The sequence below is a fragment of the Neoarius graeffei genome, chromosome 5, assembly GCF_027579695.1.
Source record: "Neoarius graeffei isolate fNeoGra1 chromosome 5, fNeoGra1.pri, whole genome shotgun sequence".
In the NCBI taxonomy this organism is placed as follows: domain Eukaryota; kingdom Metazoa; phylum Chordata; class Actinopteri; order Siluriformes; family Ariidae; genus Neoarius; species Neoarius graeffei.
The window spans coordinates 78,559,206-78,583,850 of record NC_083573.1 but is presented as its reverse complement, the minus strand read 5'-3'; the positions used below and the strand labels follow the sequence as shown (position 1 = coordinate 78,583,850).

At 41.2% G+C, this 24,645-nt stretch overlaps 1 protein-coding gene across 1 annotated transcript in view; it reads left to right on the top strand.

Moving 5' to 3' along the window:
* Positions 1–24,645, top strand: part of sspo (SCO-spondin) — a 237,670-nt gene that overhangs the window by 158,635 nt on the left and 54,390 nt on the right. Inside the window, exons 73-80 of the mRNA XM_060922454.1 lie at positions 809–975; positions 3,204–3,349; positions 7,860–8,080; positions 8,226–8,261; positions 10,306–10,470; positions 14,948–15,157; positions 19,842–20,009; positions 20,195–20,329. Coding sequence (XP_060778437.1) covers positions 809–975; positions 3,204–3,349; positions 7,860–8,080; positions 8,226–8,261; positions 10,306–10,470; positions 14,948–15,157; positions 19,842–20,009; positions 20,195–20,329 — 1,248 coding nt within the window. The remainder of the gene's footprint in view (positions 1–808; positions 976–3,203; positions 3,350–7,859; positions 8,081–8,225; positions 8,262–10,305; positions 10,471–14,947; positions 15,158–19,841; positions 20,010–20,194; positions 20,330–24,645) is intronic.

The following is a 24,645-nucleotide window of genomic DNA, read 5'->3' as shown; positions in this document are numbered from 1 at the left end:
TTTTGAAGATTAAGGACATTTCAATAATGTACTGGCTGCATCCTTTACAAACTCACAATCCCTCTGTATCTGTCTCTCAACCACTGTATTGCCTGTCACTAAATGGCTCTCTCTCACTCACTCACTCACTCACTCTCTCTCTCTCTCTCTCTCTCTCTCTCTCTCTCTCGTACATTTATCTTGGCATCAGTCTTATCCCATTGAAATGTAGAGGTTTCGATAGAGTAATATCCATTTGTGTTGTAGTTCTGATAACAGTAAGATCATTTTGTATCTCTGGTAATGTGTATCTGGTAATATGTATCCATTTGTGTTCTACTTCTGATAAGAATAAGATCATTTTATATCTGGTAATATGTATCTGTGGAGTAAAAATAATAATTGGATTTCAGATATCCTTGTTTTATTAAAATATGGAGATTGACTCTTAAAATTGGCTATCTCTCTCTACTGTCTCTTCTTCTGTTGTTTGCCTTGTCACTCTCTCTCTTTCTGACTTGATCTGAGCAATAAACACTGTCAGAATTTTGGCAAATGCTGGAGTAATCTCAAACCTGTTTCACTGTGGCGCTTACTTGGGGCACATTGTTAGTGGCAGTTTGGTATCTTTTTTTCTGAATTTACAGCAAGGAGATATGGCATGTGCCAAGTAGGGATGACCATTATTCTGTATGTGTGTTTCAAGACTGACTTTTGAGGGCCCCATGTCTGTATTTCGCCTAGGGCCCCAAAATGGCTAGAACCGCCCCTGGTATGATACATCATGAGGAATTGTGTGTGTGTGTGTGTGTGTGTGTGTGTGTATCAGAGGTGGGCTGTCCTCCAGGTCGTCTGTACCGGGAGTGTGAGCAAGGTGAGGGTTGTCCATTCAACTGTGCTCAGTTCAGTGGGCTCGAAGGCTGTTACTCCGAGGGTTGTGAGGAAGGATGTCACTGTCCACCCAGCACCTACCAGCACCATGGAGCCTGCCTACAGGTCACATGACTCATTATAACTGCTGATGGATGCATGAATATACATTGTCTAGTAGTAGTAACTCAGTGGACTTGGACTTGTGGAAAGATTGTGAAGATGTTCGTCATTTCGTCATGCATTTAAGAGGCTTCATCATTTTGCATGAAGAACTGAAAAAGTAAATAAACATATTGAGGATTTTCCCAAAAGTCCAGTTGCCTTGATTTATTCCTCCTGTAGTTTCCCAGGATGACTTCTAACTGAGTGTGCCTAAGCAGAAGGTGGGGACCTTTTAGCCTGTAAATGCCACTGTTTTGAAGGTTTTCATGGGCTATATAACCTCCATTAAACTCCATAAATATTGGCACCATTTGATAAACTACTTTTGTATTTAAAAAATCAAAACTATCATCTAAAAAAGGCATTAAACAGAATGATTCAAATGTTCCATTTGAGCAATTGACTGCTTAGTTTTCCCCAAACAAATGTTCTCTCAAAAATATGTTGCAAAATTACGTGCACCTCAAAGACTATCTAACACCTTATAGTCCCAGTTTATAAACTCATCCAGCCGCAGGCCAGGCCGGATGAGCTTATGCGATCACGCGTCATCCGTCCATCGTCCGTCCACAATTTACAAAAATCGCTACTCCTCCTACAGGATTGATCAGATTTCGATCAAACTCATATAAAATGTTCCCCAGGTAGGTGTACATAAAAGTTGTCAAGATGGTGGCACCACCTGTCATATTTACGATTTTATGGGGGTCTGAAATTTTTGGGTGACTCGTCACATTAAACGCTACTCTTCGTAAACTGCTAGGATGTTTTCACTGAATCTCACCCAGAAGACTCTAAAGACATATACCAACAAGAATTGTTCACCAGGTGGCACCACTTACCATGGATGAGGCTACAGAGGGGTCACGTGCAATTTCACAAAAATCGCTACTCCTCTGACAAGAGTGATCAGATTTTGATCAAACTCCTGTGGAATGTTCCTCAGATTGGTATGTATAAAAGTTGTCCAGATGGTCGCGCCACCTGTCATATTTAGCATTTTATGGGTGTTTGAAAATTTTGGGTGACTCGTCACACCAAACACTACTGTTTGTAAACTGTTAGGCAGCTGGGCCATAGAAGGTTCACGCTGCATGCTGCACGCTACACGCTACACGTTCACGTGAAGAACCGGACCCTGGGCCATTAAACTTCATGCTTGGATGTTCATGTGTTGCGTCTGTTCTACTTTGACCGAGTAACCAACAATATGAACTCTTCGGATGACGACGATTGCCTCATTCTGCTTTTACTGAGACAGAGGAAGAGAAAAAGGAACAGAATTTGGAGCCGAGAACACTTCCTTCTGAGAGAAACCCGTGGTGAATTTCACCGAACATTCTATAATCTGCTTGACAATCCCGATGAAGAACTATTTTTCAATTATACCATTCAATTATATTTTTTCTGAAGTTTTCCCCTGAAAGCATAGAGTTATCTCCCTAGACCCGTTCTGATTGGCTGGCGCGGCGGTGACTGCATGCATTGACTGGAATTTCCATCTTCACGCCTAGAAAAAAGTGTGCATGTTCATTTCTCGCTTCACGCGTGAAGTGTGCAGCGTGCAACGTGAACTCCGTTCTATGGCCCAGAGCAAGTCATGCTATGTTTGTCCACTTTTCTTTACACGCGTGTAGCGTGCAGCGTGCAGCGTGAACCTTCTATGGCCCAGCTGCCTTAGGATGTTTTCACTGAAACTCACCCAGAAGACTCTAAAGACAAGTTGTTCACCAGGTGGTGCCACTTACCATGGATGTGGCTACACAGGGGTCATATGCAATTTCACAAAAATCGCTACTCCTCCCACAGGATTGATCAGATTTCAAACTCGCACACAACAACAGTGGCCGGTATGAGCTACAGCCTCATTGAGGCTATTTTTTTTAGTTATGCATCTTGAAGCATAATATTGAGCAACTGCTATGAGTTACAGTGAACACAATAGGAAAAAAAGACAGTGTGTAGGTACAAGATGGAGAAATGTAAGACTGCACCCACCAAGAATTTTAATGTCCAAGAATTTTAAGCCTTTAAAAGCATTTATGAGTGTAGAAATACAATATACAATAAAATTATTTATCAGCAGTACTCCAAATTATGTATTGCATTTTAAGTTATATGTAAGGCACAAATATTTGTGTATCATTTGTGTATAATACTTTGGCTAAATACTATTTGATAATGTGTAGGAGTGTCCATGCCTAGTGGACAGTGAGCTCCTGGCTTCACTTCAAGGAGTGTCTGTGACTCCAGAGTTGACCCCAGACCTCGACAACATTACCATGGGAACAGAGCTCAGGTCTGGAGAAGAGCTGATGCATGAGTGTAGCTCCTGGTAAGGAGAGGCTTTTTTTGTACATTAGTTACAATAGTGCCATATTTTTTAATTACTCATAGCAATATGGAAAGAGCAGCCTGGCCCAAGGCTCATTGCCAGGACCATTTTGTATCCTGTGAACCTGCAGAGCCGCTATTACACATATAGAAAGCATAAAATCTCCGCTTATCACATTCTGTAATTGTTTGTGTGGGAGTCTAGGAAAACCCTTTGCATGCTGCTCTGAGTGAATTTTGGCACTCAGATTTCTCACTCAGATTTAAGAAAGCATAAATATTTCACCAAAATGACTTTTCAGCCTTGCATAGGCTATCCTTCTGCAAATATCATGTTGGATAAGGAGCCAGCTTAACAAACACGGCCAGTCTGTGGAGAGATGTCTAAGCCCTTGATAGCCAAGTGTGATTTCCTTACTCAGTGAATGTCAGGCTTTGATCAACTTGGTGTATAGCTATTCACACTAGCAAAACAGGCATAAGCCTAATGCAGTTCAGTTTGAAATCAGATATTGGCAGTGAAAATGTTTGCAGAGGTCCTACAGTGCAGTCAGAAGGGAATCATGAAATCTGATTTTCTCTTTTTTCACTTTTGAGTTTAAGCAGACTTTAACATATTAAAACTTGTGGTGAAGACACGCATATATAAAAGAGAAAAATATTTCTGTTCAGGAAATCCTGGAGTTTCTAGAGCTTTATATATTACACAGACACAAGTGTTTTACCTGGGCTGCCAACTCTCACGCAATGAGCGTGAGACACACGCATTTGATTGTCTTCACACGCTCACACGCCATACCTCCGATTTCTCACGCTAGAAAAAAATCTAGTTTATCTATCTGATCTAGGCTACCCATTGTGTCGCGCCAACCACTTGCGATCGATCAATTACGCCTTACGCACGGCTAAACAGGCAGAGAGGTGTTCCCTTCTGTACACACTCCCCTATGGTAGGTGGCGCATCTAATGATGCTGCACTCGCCGGAAGTTGGATAATTGCCTACCGTCAATTTAGAGGAAGATGAGAGAGAAGAAGGTATCCGAGTTGAAGATGGGTGTCTCAGACAGGTTTGTACATATGCACGCCAATGTGTGGTGTTACTGGTGTAATTATGAACTTATATAAAGTTTCTTAATCATTTTAGCCTATAAGTGTTGTGAGAATATTTAATGCCATATCGAGAGCTGTGTACTAGGCATGCTAAATCATTATAGGCCTCCTGCCGTGCCACAGCCTCTATCTTCCCCAACAAGCAGCACGGGAGAGCACCTCCTTAGCACACGTTTATTGAGGTGCATTTTTAGTTTGTTTACTGTATGTTATCATACTTTATAACTTTATTTGAAGCCATACTGGAAATGTTGTAAAATAAAGCAAGTAAGAGATAATATTACAAATGCAAGAAGAGCCATTAGCCACCATACCTATTGTTTATTTACAGGGTATTTATTTTTAATTATTTATGATGTATGTAATTGCTCAGTTAAAGTAAATAAAGCATGGTCACCTGTAATATCAAAGAACTTGAACTTGTGAATAATTAAAAAAAAGACTGAGAACAATATACTGAGGAGACAGGGTTTCAAAGAGGGCAAGACAGGTAGAGAATATTTGTCAGATAACAGGCCCTGACGAATGCTCTATTACTAATAAGAAACATAGATAAGAAATAAATTAATAAGAAATATATTAATATAGCTTATTTAAGTATGACCAAAATTTTTAAGCCCAACTTTGTGTGCACATTCCCACCTATGGCCAAGGTTCAGCTTTTTGTGTTTCAGTACTGTTCAAACTTAATCATTTTAATGTTTCTTGTAGCACATGCACATTTTGCTTACTGTTTAAGCATTTTATTTGTTCTTTTGCTGTTGATATTTTTCCCCATGCCAATCTTCTGCTGAACCCAGTGGTGGGGAAAGCCCTTAAATGCATAATGAATAGTCAGTGAGGGACAATCTTATTTTTTGCAACAGTTATTAAAAACTTAACATTTAGTTTCATTGTCCATCTCCAGCTGGACGACCCACAAACAAAACACCAGAATGCAGGGGGACAAGTGAATATCAAACTGAATACAAAATTCCCACTTACTGCATGGTGTGCGGAAAAATTTTGCCGTCGACCCCCCCCCCCCCCCCAAAAAAAATCTCACTCCAAGGAATTTCAAAAAGTTGGCAGCCCTGGTTTTACTGGGAAATACACCACTCGTATTTTTCTTATGTGCTACATCCGGGACATGGAGAACTAAAATCGTGACATAAATCTCTATGTTGCTTGTGAGGAAATCGAATTGTTTTGATAAATTTGGGTACTTTTTGTTTGTGTCTATATAATAAAAACATCACATGTTAGATTGAAGATACAAAGTCTATCTTCTCATGTTGAAAAACTCGCATTTTTCATACGAAATATATCGCAGATCTGAGTGATATATTTTAAAAATATTGGCTGGCTTTGACTAGTCTATCAGATATACAGTATTCCATTCAGCTAGCATGATACTGAACGAGTCGAAGACAAGTAGCTGAATGGAATATATCTGATAGACCACGAAAAAAAAGCCAGCCAATATTATTATTATTATTATTATTATTATTATTATTATAATACACACTCTCTTCATATCAGCATTCTTGAAGGCCAGCGCAAGCTTACCCACGACTTGGTGCTGTTAGCGCGGCAGTCCAGTTACCTTCTAGCTGGTGCAGTGTTAGCAAAGGCCAATGCTAGTAGTCAAGCTGATATTCTACTTCTTCTTATTATTATCCCTGTGTAATTTACTTAGTTATTTTTAAAATAAACATTGACAACGACACACAACGGAGTGACCTGGCAGCCAAAATTCTCTCAAAATCTTCCACTTTTAATGAAGCAAACCTCGCGGCCATGTTTGTTTACAAATTGTCACAGTCACTACCGAGCATGGAAGTTTTACATCTTCGCTGTGTATTTTTTCCAGGTTTTTTTATGTCTGTTGGTATGTTTTTCTCTTGTAAATATGTGTGAAGAATATATAATGAAGTTTTGGTAGCCTTTCAGGTGTTTAGCGCGTCTTTAGTTTCAGTTTATTTATTTAGTGCTTAAATCTAGCACTGGATTAGCCTCATCTTCTCTCTTTCCCGGCTGACAAAGAAATGATTGTGCGCATGCGCAGCAGAAAAGTTTTGTCATTGGATCTTCGCATGTGCTCTGACATGTGACGTCGTGCTGTCTTGACAACATGCAATATTATAACAATATTGCACGCTCATTCTCTTTTGGGGAGAGTGGCGTAATACATGGAGGATAAGCGATATGATTACAATATTGTATGCCATCAATAAACCCGCTAGAAGGGAATAGAATACATGTTTTTATTCCATGGAAGAAGTGTCCTGTATGTATAATAATTCCCGATATTTCACACCTATGATGTCACTCCCAGTGTTTTCCCACTGCTTGGACGTGCATTGTCAAAATGGGGGAACCGATTAAAAATTAAAATTCTTTGGATTAACTTGTGGGTTTTTTTTTTTTGTGAATGTATCTGTATAATATCAAGAGCATGACACAGTGGTGCGAAGATATGAAATTTATCTTCTCGTGTTGAAAAATATATCACTCGTTCGCTTCACTCACTCGTGAAATATACATTCACCACTCAAAGATAAACTTCATATCTTCGCGCAACCATGTAATATTATTCATATATATATATATATATATATATATATATATATATATATATATATATATATTACGGTGCATCAGTTGCCCCCTAAAAATGAAAAGTTCCTCCGATCATGATGCATTTTTGTTTTTATGTTCCTTTTGGTAAGAAAACACACTGGGTGAAATATTTTGACAAAATTCAAAAGTTTAATGGTGGCATCAGGAGCTCAAAGTTATGGAAAAAGCTGCTATTTTATGACTTTTATGACAAAATTTCGATCACTTTTCATGAAACATTATGGCACCTTATAGAGTATACCAAATATCTTAGATACACATTTTTAGTACATATTCTAAATATATTATCAAGCACAGCTGTTCATTGAATCATTGTTCAACTACTTTTAAACAATACAAATGTATTATGAATCACATTAATGCTTCTCAATCCCTTGCAAAGGTTCTTAACATGATCTCTGGGTCACAAGAAATCAATAAATGGAGTCCAACATTGTGATTCAAACCTTACGCGAAAACATAAAATAAGCATTTTTCTGGCAAAAAATGAACCTCATGGTGCCACCATTAGACTTTTGAATATGGTCAAAAAATTTTACAGGATGTCTTTATTGGTGAAAAGGAACACCCAAACAAAAATGCATCAGATTTTATGAAAGTGAGGGCAACTGATGCACCCTTTTATTTATTTATATATATATATATATATATATATATATATATATATATATATATATATATATATATAAAATGAGAGAATTTGAAAGGTTTTCTCTGGGCACCACACATTTGGAATGTGAGTTAACAATGGCTGGTTTATATCTGGAACTTTCCTCAGTGTGTGTGAGCGCGGCCTCTGGAACTGCTCTCTAGTGCCCTGTCCTCGTGATGGTGGTCTGAGTTCTTGGGGTCCCTGGAGTTCCTGTTCACTCAGCTGTGGTGGTTTGGGGCAGAAAGTGCGCAACAGGAGCTGCACTAATCCAAGCCCTGCTTATGGAGGTCAAGACTGTGTGGGAGACCTGCAGGAGACAGCGTATTGCCAGACCCCAGACTGTCCAGGTGTGCCTAGTTCCTTCCTGTTTTTAAAGCCTGATTGTTGTAATTTCATCCTAAATTTGCTGTGCTTTCTAATTGTTAAGCTATTCCTCAAACTGTGATCCCAAGTGTCATATGAGTCTAATTTATAGCCACTCTCTATTTGCAGTGGTTGTGCATCCAACAGGTGAACCTCCATTATCAGGTAATCAGGCAATCACAAAGTTAATACTGTAAACTTATCAAACACTTACCAAATATTAAAGTATATATCTATAATATAATTATTATTACTTTCCCACCCACTTATTCATACTCAGTGTTGCATCCATAAGGAGCTACCAAACTAAATGCAAATAACATTTTTTGTCAAACAAAAAAAAAGAATATCCATCCAGTATATTGCTTATCTGTAGCATCGCAGGGCCCCAGTCAGCTGCAAGGTTCGAACCCAGAACCTTCTTGCTGTGAGGTGACAGTTCAAACCCCTGCACCACCCATGAAAAAAAGGAATTAACTTCTTGGAACAGTTACTTTGTGCTAACTTCATATTCGTCAACTTAGAGTATGAGCCAATACAAAACACGTTGATCGGTCTTTTCTTTCTAGTGTTTAAATCAGGGCTTTGAACCAGAATTTTTTTCCTATTGGTTCGTTCCGAACAGAAACGGAATTTTAACGTTTCCGGGTTTGGGTTCCACCATTAAATAGACGTTCCCGAACCGGTTAGAACAAAAAAATTTCGTTCCCGGAACGGTTAATTACGTTCCCTGTCAGCTGTTTAACAAATGGCTATAAAATTATATCTCTGTCTCATCCAGCTTAAGCCAAATGTAGGCTAATTCTATTACAACCTTCATTAAATAAGACAAGAAATAATTCAAAACAATTATTATTTCAAATGTTGGCGATTTGGATTCTCAGTATGTCTTCCCATCTACACAAACAGAAGAAGTGCCAAAAATGAAAGATAATTTGTTTAGTGTGTTACCAAAGGCTAGTCAGGCCCTATAGAGGGCTACCGCATGACGTCACCGCGCCGCAAGATTTTGTTAGGCGCCATATTGGAAGACCAAGTACACATCTATGCAAGTACATACATACATACATACATACATACATACATACATACATAAAACAAACTACACCTGAAATGTAGCCAGGGCCGGTTCTGCCCTAATCTGGACCCGGGTGCAACATCGCGCAACCCCCCCCCCCAAAAAAAAAACCCCACCAGTCTAAATCAGGACAGCCATCACATAACTATAAACATTTTATATCAACTATTTTAACTAAATGGGCTATAATAAATAAGCCTGCAGGCAGCCACGGCGGGCTGCCTCAGAAAAGTAACCATTTGTCCTACCTTAAAACTCGTTTTGCATTTTCTGCCTCCTTTTTTGTATTTTCGACCCTACGTTTATTTTCTTTCCTTTTCTGAAAACCCGATTTGTGTCCAGACATTTTGTTCTGCTACCAACGAACTAACTCGTCAGGTCTCGTCTCTCGAGCCCACGATGATTCCCGTGGGAAGGGCAACAACTGATACATTTTTACAAACAGCCAATAGGGAGGTTGCATCGTTCAGGCTCTTCTTTGCTCAGACACTCAGTAATGCAATTACTCACTTATTATCACATGGAGAAGTGATAGTAGTCCACCTTCCCGCGCTCTCCATTCAGTCAGCGAACGTCACATAGGAAGTGAACCCCAGCGGGTCATAGAAACTTGCGCAGGAGAAGAATGACTTTTTTTATTTGTAGGCTACGGAAACTTTGAGGAACGAAATAAAAACCGGTATTAACCGGTTACCATTATTTTTAATAAGCGTTTCTGTTCCGGAGCATAAAAAATGATAAAGTTTCTGGTTTCATTTCTGTTCCATGTGAAATAGAAAAAGTTCCCGGTTTTCGTTCCTTGAACCGGTTCAAAGCCCTGGTTTAAATCCTGAGAAACAAAATGGATGGATTAATTCTTTAATTTATTCATCATCAGTAACAGCCATTCTGGTCATGGACATGCTGAATCTGGAGCCCATTCTGGGAACACTGGTCTTGAGAGCCCACACACACAGAGAGAGAGAGAGCAAAAATTTGAGAAACGTCACCCAGAATCTGTACAGTCTTTAACATTAGTTGAAGTAAAGTCATGCTCAAGGTTCAAAAAGAAACAGACACAAGTCTCACTAAGCATTATTAGGACACTGAGCTGTTTCCTGTCTTCTCTTTCTGTGCCTTGTCTGTCTTTAGATGAGGACATGGGGTTCTCCCAGTGGACATCATGGAGTTCTTGTTCTCAATCTTGCAATGAAGCAGGTCACCCTGCACTCAAGTTTCGTCAGAGAGAGTGTCTCATTGCACCCTGCTCAGGACAAAACAGACAACGGAAAGTCTGCAACCTCCCTCAGTGTCCTGGTAAACATGCCGTTACTATCCACACTCTGCTCTTCAAATTATAGCAACAGCCAAGAAATATAATTAGCTTTAGAAGTGTATAATATTAGTTAATACAGTGGATATAAAAAGTGTACACACCCCATTAAAATGATAGGGTTTTCTGATGTAAAAAAAAAAAAATGAGACCACGATAGATAATTTCAAAACTTTTCACACTTTTAGTGTGACCTATAACCTGTACAATTCAATTGAAAAACAAATAAATATGTTAGGGGGAAACCATTAAAAAAAAAAAAAAAACTTACAATAAGTTGGTTGCATAAGTGTGCACACCCTTAAACTAATACTTTGCTGAAGCACCTTTTGATTTAATTACAGCATTCAGTCTTTTTGGGTTCACACCTCACATCAATTAAAATGACTCTGATTAACCCCAAATAAAGTTCAGCTGTCCTGGTAGGATTTTCCTGATATTTACTCAGTTGCATCCTCCAGCAAAGCCATGGTTCGCAGAGAGCTTACAAAGCATCAAAGGGATCTCATTGTTGAAAGGTATCAGTCAGGAGAAGGGTACAAAACATTTCCACGGCATTAGATATACCATGGAGCACAGTGAAGACAGTCATCAAGAAGTGGGGAAAATATGGGACAACAGTGACATTACCGAGAACTGGACGTCCTTCCAAAATTGATGAAAAGACAAGATAAAAACTGGTCAGGGAGGCTGCCGAGAGGCCTACAGCAACACTGAAGGAGCTGCAGGAATCTGGCAAGTACTGGTTGTGTACTACATGTGACAACTATCTCCCGTATTCTCCACATGTCTGGACTATGGGGTAGGGTCAAAGAAAAACATCCAGGCCTGGTTAAATTTTGCAAAAAAAAAAAAAGCATCAACTCTCCCAAAAGCATGTGGGAAAATGTTATGGTCTGATTAAACCAAGGTTAAACTTTTTGGCCACAATTCCAAAAGGTATGTTTGGTGCAAAAACAACACTGCGCATCACCAAAAGAACACCATACCCACGGTGAAGCATGGTGGTGGCAGCATCATGTTTTGGGGTTTTTTTTCTTCAGCTGGAACAGGGGCTTTAGTCAAGGTGGAGGGAATTATGAACAGTTCTAAATACCAGCCAATTTTGGCCCAAAACCTTCAGGTGTCTGCTAGAAAGCTGGAGATGAAGAGGAATTTCATCTTTCAGCATGACAATGACCCCAAGCATACATCGAAATCAACAAAAGAATGGCTTCACCACAAGAAAATTAAAGTTTTGGAATGGCCCAGCCAGAGCCCAAACCTAAATCCAATTGAAAATCTGTGGGGTGACCTGAAGAGAGCTGTGCACAAGAGATGCCCTCATAATCTGACAGATTTGGAGTGCTTTTGCAAGGAAGAGTGGGCAAGTCTAGATGTGGCAGGCTGATAGACTCCGATCCAAAAAGACTGAATGCTGTAATTAAATCAAAAGGTGCTTCAACAAAATATTAGTTTAAGGGTGTGCACACTTATGCAACCAGCTTATTGTACATTTTGAATTTTTTATTTGATTAGATGAGATTAGATTAGATAAAACTTTATTGATCCCTTTGGGAGGGTTCCCTCAGGGAAATTAAGATTCCAGCAGCATCATTACAGATAAACAGAGAAAAGAAATGGAGGAAAACTTCTAGATAAATTAAAATAAATTAAGTATTTAGATATACAAATATAAAAAGAATAAGATATGGGGAAGAGAGGAAGGGGGGAGGGGGAGGAAAAATAAAAAAGGGGGGAAGGGGGGCAGCATGAGAGATATTGCACATTATATTGCACGTTGTCTGGTATTGCTTATTATTAGGCTAGGCTACTGCTCCTTCCCGTCCTCTGTCCTCCTGTTCCCCCTCCTCCCCCCCAGAGAGGAGTTGTAGAGTCTGATGGCGTGAGGGACAAAGGAGTTTTTGAGTCTGTTAGTCCTGCACTTGGGAAGGAGCATTCTGTCACTGAACAGGTTCCTCTGGTTGCTGATGATGGTGTGCAGAGGGTGACTGGCATCATCCATGATGTTCAATATTTTGTCCATAGACCTCTTCTCTGCCACCGTCACCAGAGAGTCCAGCTTCATGCCGACCACAGAGCCGGCCTGCCTGATCAGTTTGTCCAGCTTGGATATGTCCTTCTTGGATGTGCTGCCCCCCCAGCACACCATGGTGTAAAACAGGACACTGGTGACCACAGACTGATAGAACATCCACAGGAGTTTCCTGCAGATGTTAAAGGACCGCAGCCTCCTAAGGAAGTATAGCCTGCTCTGTCCCTTCCTGTATAAGTGTTTGGTGTTGCAAGTCCAGTCCAGCTTGCTGTCCAGCCACAGCCCGAGGTACTTGTAGGAATCCACAGCCTCCACCTCGTCTCCCTCGATCAGAACTGGTCGTGACCTTGGTCTGGACCTCCCAAAGTCAATGACCAGCTCCTTGGTCTTCGAGGTGTTGAGCTGCAGATGGTTTCTGTTGCACCACACAGCAAAGTCCCTCACCAGGCTCCTATACTCCTCCTCTCTGTGTCATGATGGCTGTGTCATCGGCGAACTTCTGAATGTGACACAGCTCCGAGTTGTAGCAGAAGTCTGCGGTGTACAGGGTGAAGAGAAGAGGAGCCAGCACCATGCCCTGGGGTGCTTCGGTGCTGCTAATCACAGTGTCAGATGTGATGTCCTTCAGCCTGACATACTGCGGCCTGTCGGTGAGGTAGCTGGAGATCCAGGTGACCAGGCAGGGGTCCACTCGCATCCTGTTCAGTTTGTCCTGAAGCAATAGGAGCTGGATAGTGTTGAAGGCACTCGAGAAGTCTAAGAAGAGGATCCTCACTGTGCCATTTCCCTTATCCAGATGCGAGTGGGCTCGGTGTAGCAGGTAGAGGATGGCGTCTTCCACACCAACACCTGCCTGGTACACAAACTGCAGACAGTCCCGGGCATGTTGTACCTGGGGTCTGAGGAGGCTGAGGAAGAGCCGGTCCAATGTCTTCATCAGATGTGAAGTGAGTGCCACCGGTCGGAAGTCGTTCAGCTCGCTGGGCCGATTCTTTTTGGGAACTGGAACGATACGTGATGTCTTCCAGAGGGTGGGCACTCTCCCCAGCTGCAGGCTGAGGTTGAAGATGTGTTGTAGTGGTTCACCCAGTTCAGCAGCGCAGGTCTTCAGTAGTCGGGGACACACCTTGTCCGGGCCTGCTGCTTTCCTGGGGTGAAGCTTCCTCAGTTGACCTCTGACCTGATCTGCAGTAATGCATGGAGGAGTCTGTGTTGAGGTGGGGGATGAGGGGGAGGAGGGGACTGCTGTGATGACTGGGGGGAGGTGTGTTGAGGTTAAGGTGGGGTTTACATTAGACCGTATCAGCGGATCATCAGATTAACGTTTTTAAAACGATTAGCGTGCACACAGCAATGCCAATACACGATTCGCATGCACACAGCAATGCCAATACACGGATACGCTCGGCTCCGCAGGCATCCTGCGCTCCAAATCACTCCACCCTGAACAGCAAGTGCCCTCTGGAGGGTGCGCACTCTGGCCCTGCGCAGCTCACAGAGCGCGCGAGTGGAGCGCACGAGCAGTGATTCGGGACTGAGCCGCTGTGTGTGTGATCCCAGTGCATATCGGGCATGCACATCACTTACCACTTGCAAGTGGAAGGATGGCAAGCCTAAAAACAATCATAACTACACAATGGGCAGTATTTGCATCAGTATTTGCAGTATTTTCATACTTTTATACTCTTTAATGAAAGGTGATACAAGGCAGAAGTCCGCGCCGTTTTTCAGCAGTCGCGTCACATGACCAACGCCAGCGAATCAGGAAGGTGGATGTCACAGTGACGTTGTCCAATGACGACGCCAGCTAGAGCTCAGCACAGCGTATCCGCGCATTCTCAATGTTTACACAGCACCGGACCAGACACGATCTGGATTGAATACGTGGACCCTGGCGGATTCCCGTTTCCCGGCGTTTTAATGTAAACGGACAGTGCATCCGCGAAGAAAACGAGACAGATACGGTCTAATGTAAACTTGGCCTAAGAAGGAGAGATGGCTGCAGTGAGGGAGAGGGTGGGGGGGACGTGGGCTAGTTGAACCGATTGAAGTGTTTTTCCCTCTAACAGATTTGTTTGTTTTTCAATTGAATTGTACAAGTTATAGGTCACATTAAAGGTGGGGAAAAGTTTTGAAATTATTTATCGTAGTCTCATGTTTTTTACATCAGAAAAACCCATCATTTTAACGGGGTGTGTACACTTTTTATATCCACTGTACCATCTTTATTGTACAAGTCATGGATAGCTCTGTGACCTTAATCCAGATAGCGAATTGTCAATTCACGCTGCATGTTTGTTTAAACATTCAATTAACCTTATTTAACCTTCCAAGCTCTCAGGGACTCAGTAAATAAGTCCTTGTTGACAATTTGTACTGAAAACACTCTTGAACTCACCTGCTTTGTTGTTGTTGTTGTTTGGTAGATGGTGGAGTATGTGTCAATGAGACATGTGTCCATAGAAACTGCTCATGGACGGAGTGGGGAGAGTGGAGTGTATGTTCACGCTCCTGTGGCGTTGGTCAGCAGCAGCGCTTCCGCAGCTTCATCGCCCCTGGGATTAATGGAACCTGGTGTTCAGGCATCATCGATGGCAATGTAGAGAACCGCTTCTGCAACATACGTGCCTGCCGTGGTGAGACAATTCAGTTTTATGTAGTGATTGATTTGTTTAGTATACTGTATCAGTGAATGCAGACTGTGTATTTCTTAATATTAGTATGCATTTCTTAATTGTGATGATGGTGTCTTGTAAATGTTTTTCTTTTTTTAATTTATGGACATGTAAGAACCTTAAACTTCTTCGAGATAATAGTTTTTTTTTTTTTTAGTTTTATGTATAAAACCAGATCGAAGTTTCCCTCTGTTCTTAATATAATAGAGAAAATTACATGATATATTTTCCTATGGGCGGCATGGTGGTGTAGTGGTTAGCGCTGTCGCCTCACAGCAAGAAAGTCCAGGTTCGAGCCCTGTGTCCGACGAAGGCCTTTCTGTGTGGAGTTTGCATGTTGTCCGCGTGGGGGTGCTCTGGTTTCCCCCACAGTCCAAAGACATGCAGGTTAGGTTAACTGGTGACTCTAAATTGACCGTGAGTGTGAATGGTTGTCTGTGTCTATGTGTCAGCCCTGTGTATATTTATTATATAGTCAAATATAGAACAACATTGATCAGATCTGGAATAAATGTTTGGGGTTTTGTTAAATATAGAAATATACCAAATGTAGTGTAGTCTAGATGAAAGATGCATCTCATGGATGCGCTGGGATGCATCATCAGTGATGTAACCTGGAGTCATTGGGTGTTTCGGGTCTTTCAACATTATAACCCTCTCCCAGGTAGCCTGGGCCCGCCCATCCTAAGCGTGACGCAACACGAGGGCCTGTTGCGAGCTTAGTCTGACCAGGCAAGCTATCTACAGCTCTTCCAAGCTCCCGAAAAATCGGGAACCAATCAACTTTGAGCATCTCCAATGGCCCTGGGTAGAGGCGTGTTCAAGGCACTGATGTAGTAGAACTGCGACCGGAAGCCATAGATTGTTTACAGAATCTATGCCAGAAGCGCTTCATTCACGAATGCTGTATTGAAAGCATTCAACGGGAAGTTCTCATTGAAAACGGAGCAAAGAGCAGCCCTGGAGGTATTTATTGAAAGGAAGGACGTTTTCGCCTTGCTTCCGACTGGCTTCGGTAAGAGTTTAATAATAGGATGTCTATGGTTTAATCTACCAGTTAGCCACGTCGCGTCGCATACGTCAGAGGAAAGAGTGATGTGATTGGTTTAAGCTTCATCACAGCCTTTTCTGGCGTCGACCAGTAGCAAACTGAGGCATTTCAGGGAGACGGGTCAACCACGCGCTCTGGGAAACGGTTGGGCTTAATATCTTGGCCAGACCAATAGCTCGTAGAGCTTTGCAGTCGCGTTAGCCAGACTACTCCCAGGCGACCCAGCCAGGGTTGATCAGACCCCAGCTTGCATCCCAGCAGCATTCGTCCACGGATCTGCCCTCTTAATCCAAAGCCACCTTGTGGCTTCCTCTGCAGTTTCTGCTGCATTCTTCATGGCTTTCTCCTGTGCTTGCCCTGTGATGCCCAGCATTGTAAATGCCCTGCAGAGTGACCGCCCTGCAAAGCCTCAGCAACCCACTTCCACTGGCTCACATTGGACCCACCAGCTTTGCCTTTATCATGTGTCCACAAGCTCCTGGTACTTGGCATGCTTTCTCTTGTTGGCCTCATCCACACGCTCTTCCCAGGCTACAGTTAATTCCAGCATGATCAGTTGCTTGGTGGATCTTGAGACAATGATCATGTCTGGCTGCAGACATGATGGTATTATCTGGGCTGGGAACTTAAGCTGCTTGCCAAGGTCTACTTCCAAATGCCAGTTGCTGGCAGTGGTGAGGAGGCCAGCCTTTGGTCCTAAATGTGCGTGTGGCTTCTCACCAGCTCTCACAAAGACAGTCCTCTTGGACTGGTGGTGGCCCTTGTTGTTGTGGATAACTGTGGCTACACTGTCCGCAATTGCCTTGAGGACCTGGTCATGGTGCCAACGGTAGCGAACATCTCCCAGAGCTTTTGGGCAACTGCTGAGATGTTCCTGAATTTTTATTTTTTAAATATAGAGATATGACCCTGATTCCAAAAAAGTTGGGACAAAGTACAAATTGTAAATAAAAACGGAATGCAATGATGTGGAAATTTCAAAATTCCATATTTTATTCAGAATAGAACATAGATGACATATCAAATGTTTAAACTGAGAAAATGTATCATTTAAAGAGAAAAATTAGGTGATTTTAAATTTCATGACAACAACACATCTCAAAGTTGGGACAAGGCCATGTTTACCGCTGTGAGACATCCCCTTTTCTCTTTACAACAGTCTGTAAACGTCTGGGGACTGAGGAGACAAGTTGCTCAAGTTTAGGGATAGGAATGTTAACCCATTCTTGTCTAATGTAGGATTCTAGTTGCTCAACTGTCTTAGGTCTTTTTTGTCATATCTTCCGTTTTATGATGCGCCAAATGTTTTCTATGGGTGAAAGATCTGGACTGCAGGCTGGCCAGTTCAGTACCCGGACCCTTCTTCTACGCAGCCATGATGCTGTAATTGATGCAGTATGTGGTTTGGCATTGTCATGTTGGAAAATGCAAGGTCTTCCCTGAAAGAGACGTCGTCTGGATGGGAGCATATGTTGCTATAGAACCTGGATATACCTTTCAGCATAGATGGTGTCTTTCCAGATGTGTAAGCTGCCCATGCCACATGCACTAATGCAACCCCATACCATCAGAGATGCAGGCTTCTGAACTGAGCGCTGATAACAACTTGGGTCTCCTTCTCATCTTTAGTCCGAATGACACGGCGTCCCTGATTTCCATAAAGAACTTCAAATTTTGATTTGTCTGACCACAGAACAGTTTTCTATGGAATCAAATTTGTGCCAAAATATTCATACAATACTTTTGAAATATCAAACAAAAACGACAAATCAAAATACGAAAAAAGAAAAGTCAATTTTTTTAGACTGGCAAACAAATTATTCGTGTAATCGTGCAAAATATCAGTCTATTACTCTTCAGAAACCTTTTATTTTTGTTCCGCATCTTTCTCAGTTTTGCTTGACGTAATTTATTTTGGTTGCGATTCCAGCTTTCTCGTTTGCGCTCCCTGACTTTTTGCTTGCAGTTTTGGCACAAACTTAACGTGTGGGTGGGCTGTCCAGAAATGCATTCCCATTGGCTAACTTGCGTTTGACTGACAGCTACGCTCAGCCATTCCCCGGAGGCTGTTGCGGCCATTTCCTACTCGGATTCTGGCGGACTGTTTGACGAGTGACCGATCCATTGACGGTAAACAAGGATCGAATGGACTTCAGTGGCGACTATGATATTGAATTTACACTTTGTTGAATTAATTCAATATCATAGTCGCCACTGAAGTCCACTCGATCCTTGTTTACCGTCAATGGATCGGTCACTCGTCAAACAGTCCGCCAGAATCCGAGTAGGGAATGGCTGAGCGTAGCTGTCAGTCAAACACAAGTTAGCCAATGGGAATGCGTTCCTGGACAGCCCACCCACACGTTAAGTTTGTGCCAAAACTGCAAGCAAAAAGTCAGGGAGCGCAAACAAGAAAGCTGGAATCGCAGCCAAAATAAATTACGTCAAGCAAAACTGAGAAAGACGCAGAACAAAAATAAAAGGTTTCTGAAGAGTAATAGACTGATATTTTGCACGATTACACGAATAATTTGTTTGCCAGTCTAAAAAAATTGACTTTTCTTTTTTCGTATTTAGATTTGTCGTTTTTGTTTGATATTTCAAAAGTATTGTATGAACATTTTGGCACAAAATTGATTCTATAGTTTTCCACTTTGCCACAGTCCATTTTAAATGAGCCTTGGCCCAGAGAAGACGTCTGCGCTTCTGGATCATGTTTAGATACGGCTTCTTCTTTGAACTATAGAGTTTTAGCTGGCAACGGCGGATGGCACGGTGAATTGTGTTCACAGATAATGTTCTCTGGAAATATTCCTGAGCCCATTTTGTGATTTCCAATACAGAAGCATGCCTGTATGTGATGCAGTGCCGTCTAAGGGCCCGAAGATCACGGGCACCCAGTATGGTTTTCCGGCCTTGACCCTTACTCACAGAGATTCTTCCAGATTCTCTAAATCATTTGATGATATTATGCACTGTAAATGATGCAATTTTACACTGTCGAACTCCTTTCTGATATTGCTCCACTATTTGTCGGCGCAGAATTAGGGGGATTGGTGATCCTCTTCCCATCTTTACTTCTGAGAGCCGCTGCCACTCCAAGATGCTCTTTTTATACCCAGTCATGTTAATGACCTATTGCCAATTGACCTAATGAGTTGCAATTTGGTCCTCCAGCTGTTGCTTTTTTTGTACCTTTAACTTTTCCAGCCTCTTATTGCCCCTGTCCCAACTTTTTTGAGATGTGTTGCTGTCATGAAATTTCAAATGAGCCAATATTTGGCATGAAATTTCAAAATGTCTCACTTTCGACATTTGATATGTTGTCTACGTTCTATTGTGAATACAATATCAGTTTTTAGATTTGTAAATTATTGCATTCCGTTTTTATTTACAATTTGTACTTTGTCCCAACTTTTTTGGAATCGGGGTTGTATTCTGAATATACTGTAAATTAAAAAAAAAATGTAAATCTAAATCAATATATCAGATCTGACCATAAGATCATTTGGTTTGTCTGCCAAATCAAATTGAGAGTTTGTATTTTAAATATAAACCTTGCAGCTCTTTGTTTTTGTATCTTCTTTGTATCAGTGGATGGGAGCTGGTCTCGCTGGAGTCCATGGTCACACTGTGATAAGTCATGTGGGGGTGGTCGTTCTATTCGCACTCGTTCCTGCTCCAGCCCACCACCCAAAAATGGAGGACTCAAATGTCTTGGAGAGAAGATCCAGGTCAAACCCTGCAACACTAAACCATGTGGTATGCCTCACCAATGCACCCATTAATATTTATAGCCAGGTGGAAAAGAAGAACATTTTAAAATGAACACTTGTTATAGATCTGTGTACAGGAGGAGGAGGAGGTGGCGGCACAGTTGTATGCAGATGTCCTGTATATGCAGTCTAGTGTGTAGTGGTGCTGTTTAATTGATTTCTACATTTCAGACGAGCATAGATGCCCAATAGGTCAGGAGTTTGTACCCTGTGCCAATGAGTGCCCTCAGCGTTGCTCCGACCTACAGCAAGACATTCAGTGCCATGACAGTATTGAGTGCCAGCCAGGCTGCCGCTGCCCTCAGGGTAAGGGGTCAGGGATAAGACAATCTGACACTTATAATAATGATATTAGCATAAAATATTAGCACTTATTACTATATTTAAAGGATCAGTTTTACTGTGAAGATACAGTTGCGGTCAGAAATTTACATACATGGACATGAAGGTTATTGCCAATTTTGAATATATGAATATTTACAAACTTCCTTGAACTGTTCTTTTTCTGTGGCAGAATGATTATACAACATCCATCTTTAAGAAAAAAAAGAGGAAAATAATTTGCATAAGTTTTGATTTATTTTTGGTTTCTGAAATCAACACAGAGTCAAATACAACACACCGAATATTTAGTTAAATGTCCCTTAGAAAGCTTTACCTTCATCAGACACTTTTGGTCACCATCAATGAGCTTCTGCCAGAATTCTGGTTGGATATTTGACAATTTGTGTGTTTCCTGGCACGGACCTAACTTTTGAACATCATTCACATAGTTTCCATTGGGTTGAGGTCAGGACTTGTTTTAAGCTTAATATTCGTCTTCTTTATCCATTCCACAACCGGCTTTGATGTGTGTTTGGGGTCATTGTCCTCTTGGAGCACCGATTTGTGTCCAAGTTTCTGATGGTTTGAAGTTATGTTGAATTCTGAGGTCATCTTCCTTCTTTATTATCCATCCACTTTGTGCAATGCACCAGTTCCACTGGCAGCAAAACAAGAAAAACAGTCTCTCAATCCATGCCAATGTAAAACTCGCTTGACCGTAGACAGTGTTCCAATAGCTTCCAGTTCATGGCAGCCCGCTGCCTTGGTGGTTTCTGGGTTGTTCCTAACCATCCAAACCAGTTTCCTCTCATCTCCAGGTGGCAGTTTGGGTCTCCTTCCAGGAAAGTGTCTGCACCTCCCAATAACTTGTACTTACATACAGTGGCTTGAATTGATGATCTTGGGATCTGTTTAGAAATGTCTTCAAGAGATGTTCATGATTTGTGTAAATCTATGATCCTCTTTCTCAGATCTGCAATCAGATCCTTGGATTTTCCCAGTGTACTGTGTGTTGGTCAATCCAATAAGTGCTGTCAAACAAGCCTTTTGTTTGTTGGCACAGAGAAGCTACCAGCTGCAGTCAACCATGATCACTAACAGGAAGTTAAGAGTCCTTGGCAAGTTAAAAGACATTTTGGAAATTTCAGCAACACTGAATTAATAATCTAAGTGCGTGTATGCAAACATTTGGATATATCATTTTAACCTTGTGTTGATTTTAGAAAACACAAAATAAATTATATCTTGTGCACCAAATTCTTGTTTTTTTCTGTTAAAGATATTGTACCATCATTCTGTCACAGAAAAAGAACAGTTCCAAGAAATCACTGAAAGCCAGATATTGTCATGAATGTCATCTCCATTATGACATTCGTGTCCATGTATGTAAACATCTGACTGAAACTGTAGGGACATAATAATTATTGTACATCGTTAAGGCAAAAGGCAGTACCTGGCAGCTTGTCCAGGTTTGTCAAAACTTTATATTAGTTGTTTTTTCCATGTAATTTTGTTTAATGGATTAAGATTATTTAACCTATTATTAGCCAACACAATTCCTATGTTTAATTATTTAACAACTACTTTTTGCTCAACACCAAACAAACTTGGAAGTATTTTGCTCTGTTGTATTATACAGTACGTACCTGTTCTTTTTGCTACTGAAGATCACATCTCTTCATCAAAATGGAGTCGGACGATATGTAGAGTCAGGCTGATAAAAGATTCACAGCTTTATAGAAATGAAAATAGTCACAAGTGTTCAGTCAGCCCATAATACTGTATCCATCCATCCATTTTGGCATATCACTACAGTGACGTAGCCGCTCTGACGGCCTCAGCCATCAAAGTCTCAAGGGAACATTACAGTAGTGGTTTCCCGTTGCCTTCTACTGGATTATTATAGAGGTTTTCTCCTCTCAACCATTCTCACACACACACACACACACACACACACCTACCTACGGACAATTTAGAGCCACCAATTAGTCTAACCTGCATGTCTTTGGATTGTGGGGGAAACCCATGCAGACACGGGGAGAACATGTAAACTCCACACAGAAAGGCCCCCATCGGCCACTGGGCTTGAACCTAGAACCTTGTTGCTGTAAGGCGACAGTGCTGACCACTACACCACCATGCTACCTCATAATACTGTATACTACAGTATATACAGTAGAGCACTGTAGTTTACCTCAAAGAGAGCAACTGTATTGACACCAAATTTAATATGCATGTACAATACATACCTTTAAGGTAGTCTTCCAACTTTTATGCATGTATCTCAGTAGAAGCCGCTGTAAGTAAGGGATAAAATGCAACAGGGCATCATTCTGTTATTTAATTAATCAAAGTGCAAAGTCCTCAGATCTGAAGACTTTCATGTCTCAGAAAACTTATAGCTTTACCTCTAAAACTCGAACACTGGAGACTCTCTCCATAAACGCCAACAAAATTATTCTTTCCAAAAATTTCACCATATCAGTAACAACAGTCACAGACTTTTTTTTTTTAATTCATTATATGGATGGACCTCCATATAATGAATTGGAAGTACCTGAAGTACCTGTCTAAGTTGTTAAAAATACCAAATTAGAATGATTGGTATAAACCTTGCATGAATTATTATAGTACTATTCTTCTGTCCTATGCGCCTCATTGGCACACAGCTCATGTATGACTCGATTTCATGGAATAACTGTTTTATTCTATCCACATTCACTGGATTTTGAGAAATGGAGCATTTTTATTTTTAATTTTTGCAAATTTGATGAATAAAAACTTTATACAAAACCTCTGACAAAATAATTTCCACTTAGAATGTAAACAAACCGGCGAAATGACAGTAGCAATTAGTGAAAAATGCTATAATAATTCTTGAATTATTTTTTTAAAGATATGTTCTTACCATCAAATACTTTTATTCCATATTTTGTTGCTTTCTTTCTGTATGTTTTTGGGGTTTTGTTTTCGAGGAGAGTTTTTATTTCGTCCTCGGTTGTTTCAGCAACACGCGCCGCCATTTTGTTTTTCTCTACCCATGGTATATGAGCTGATATCCTAGTAGTAGAGTAGCCAATCAGAGTGTGCCATTGCTCATATCCAGTGAGTGTGGATAGAATAATAATAATAATTATTATTATTATTATTATACTGCCCTTGTAGAAACTCAATCAATATTTTCTCACCAATTCGATTCAAGAATTCAGCAGTGTTCTTTTATAACATTAAACTAACTTTCTTTCTCAGGAATATTTTTATCGCTGGCTTAATTATGCAATTACAGTGGGGCAAAAAAGTATTTAGTCAGCCACCAATTGTGCAAGTTCTCCCACTTAAAAAAATGAGAGAGGCCTGTAATTTTCATCATAGGTACACTTCAACTATGAGAGACAGAATGGGGGGAAAGAATCCAGGAAATCACATTGTAGGATTTTTAATGAATTAATTGGTAAATTCCTCTGTAAAATAAGTATTTAGTCACCTACAAACAAGCAAGATTTCTGGCTCTCACAGACCTGTAACTTCTTCTTTAAGAGGCTCCTCTGTCCTCCACTCGTTACCTGTATTAATGGCGCCTGTTTGAACTCGTTATCAGTATAAAAGTCACCTGTCCACAACCTCAAACAGTCACACTACAAAGTCCACTATGGCCAAGACCAAAAAGCTGTCAAAGGACACCAGAAACAAAATTGTAGACCTGCACCAGGCTGGGAAGACTGAATCTGCAATAGGTAAGCAGCTTGGTGTGAAGAAATCAACTGTGGGAGCAATTATTAGAAAATGGAAGACATACAAGACCACTGATAATCTCCCTCGATCTGGGGCTCCATGCAAGATCTCACCCCATGGGGTCAAAATGATCACAAGAACGGTGAGCAAAAATCCCAGAACCACATGGGGGGGGACCTAGTGAATGACCTGCAGAGAGCTGGGACCAAAGTAACAAAGGCTACCATCAGTAACACACTACGCTGTCAGGGACTCAAATCCTGCAGTGCCCCCTGCTTAAGCCAGTACATGTCCAGGCCCGTCTGAAGTTTGCTAGAGAGCATTTGGATGATTCAGAAGAGGTTGGGAGAATGTCATATAGTCAGATGAAACCAAAATAGAACTTTTTGGTAAAAACTCAACTTGTCGTGTTTGGAGGAGAAAGAATGTTGAGTTGCATCCAAAGAACACCATACCTACTGTGAAGCATGGGGGTGGAAACATCATGCTTTGGGGCTGTTTTTCTGTAAAGGGACCAGGACGACTGATCCGTGTAAAGGAAAGAATGAATGGGGCCATGTATCGTG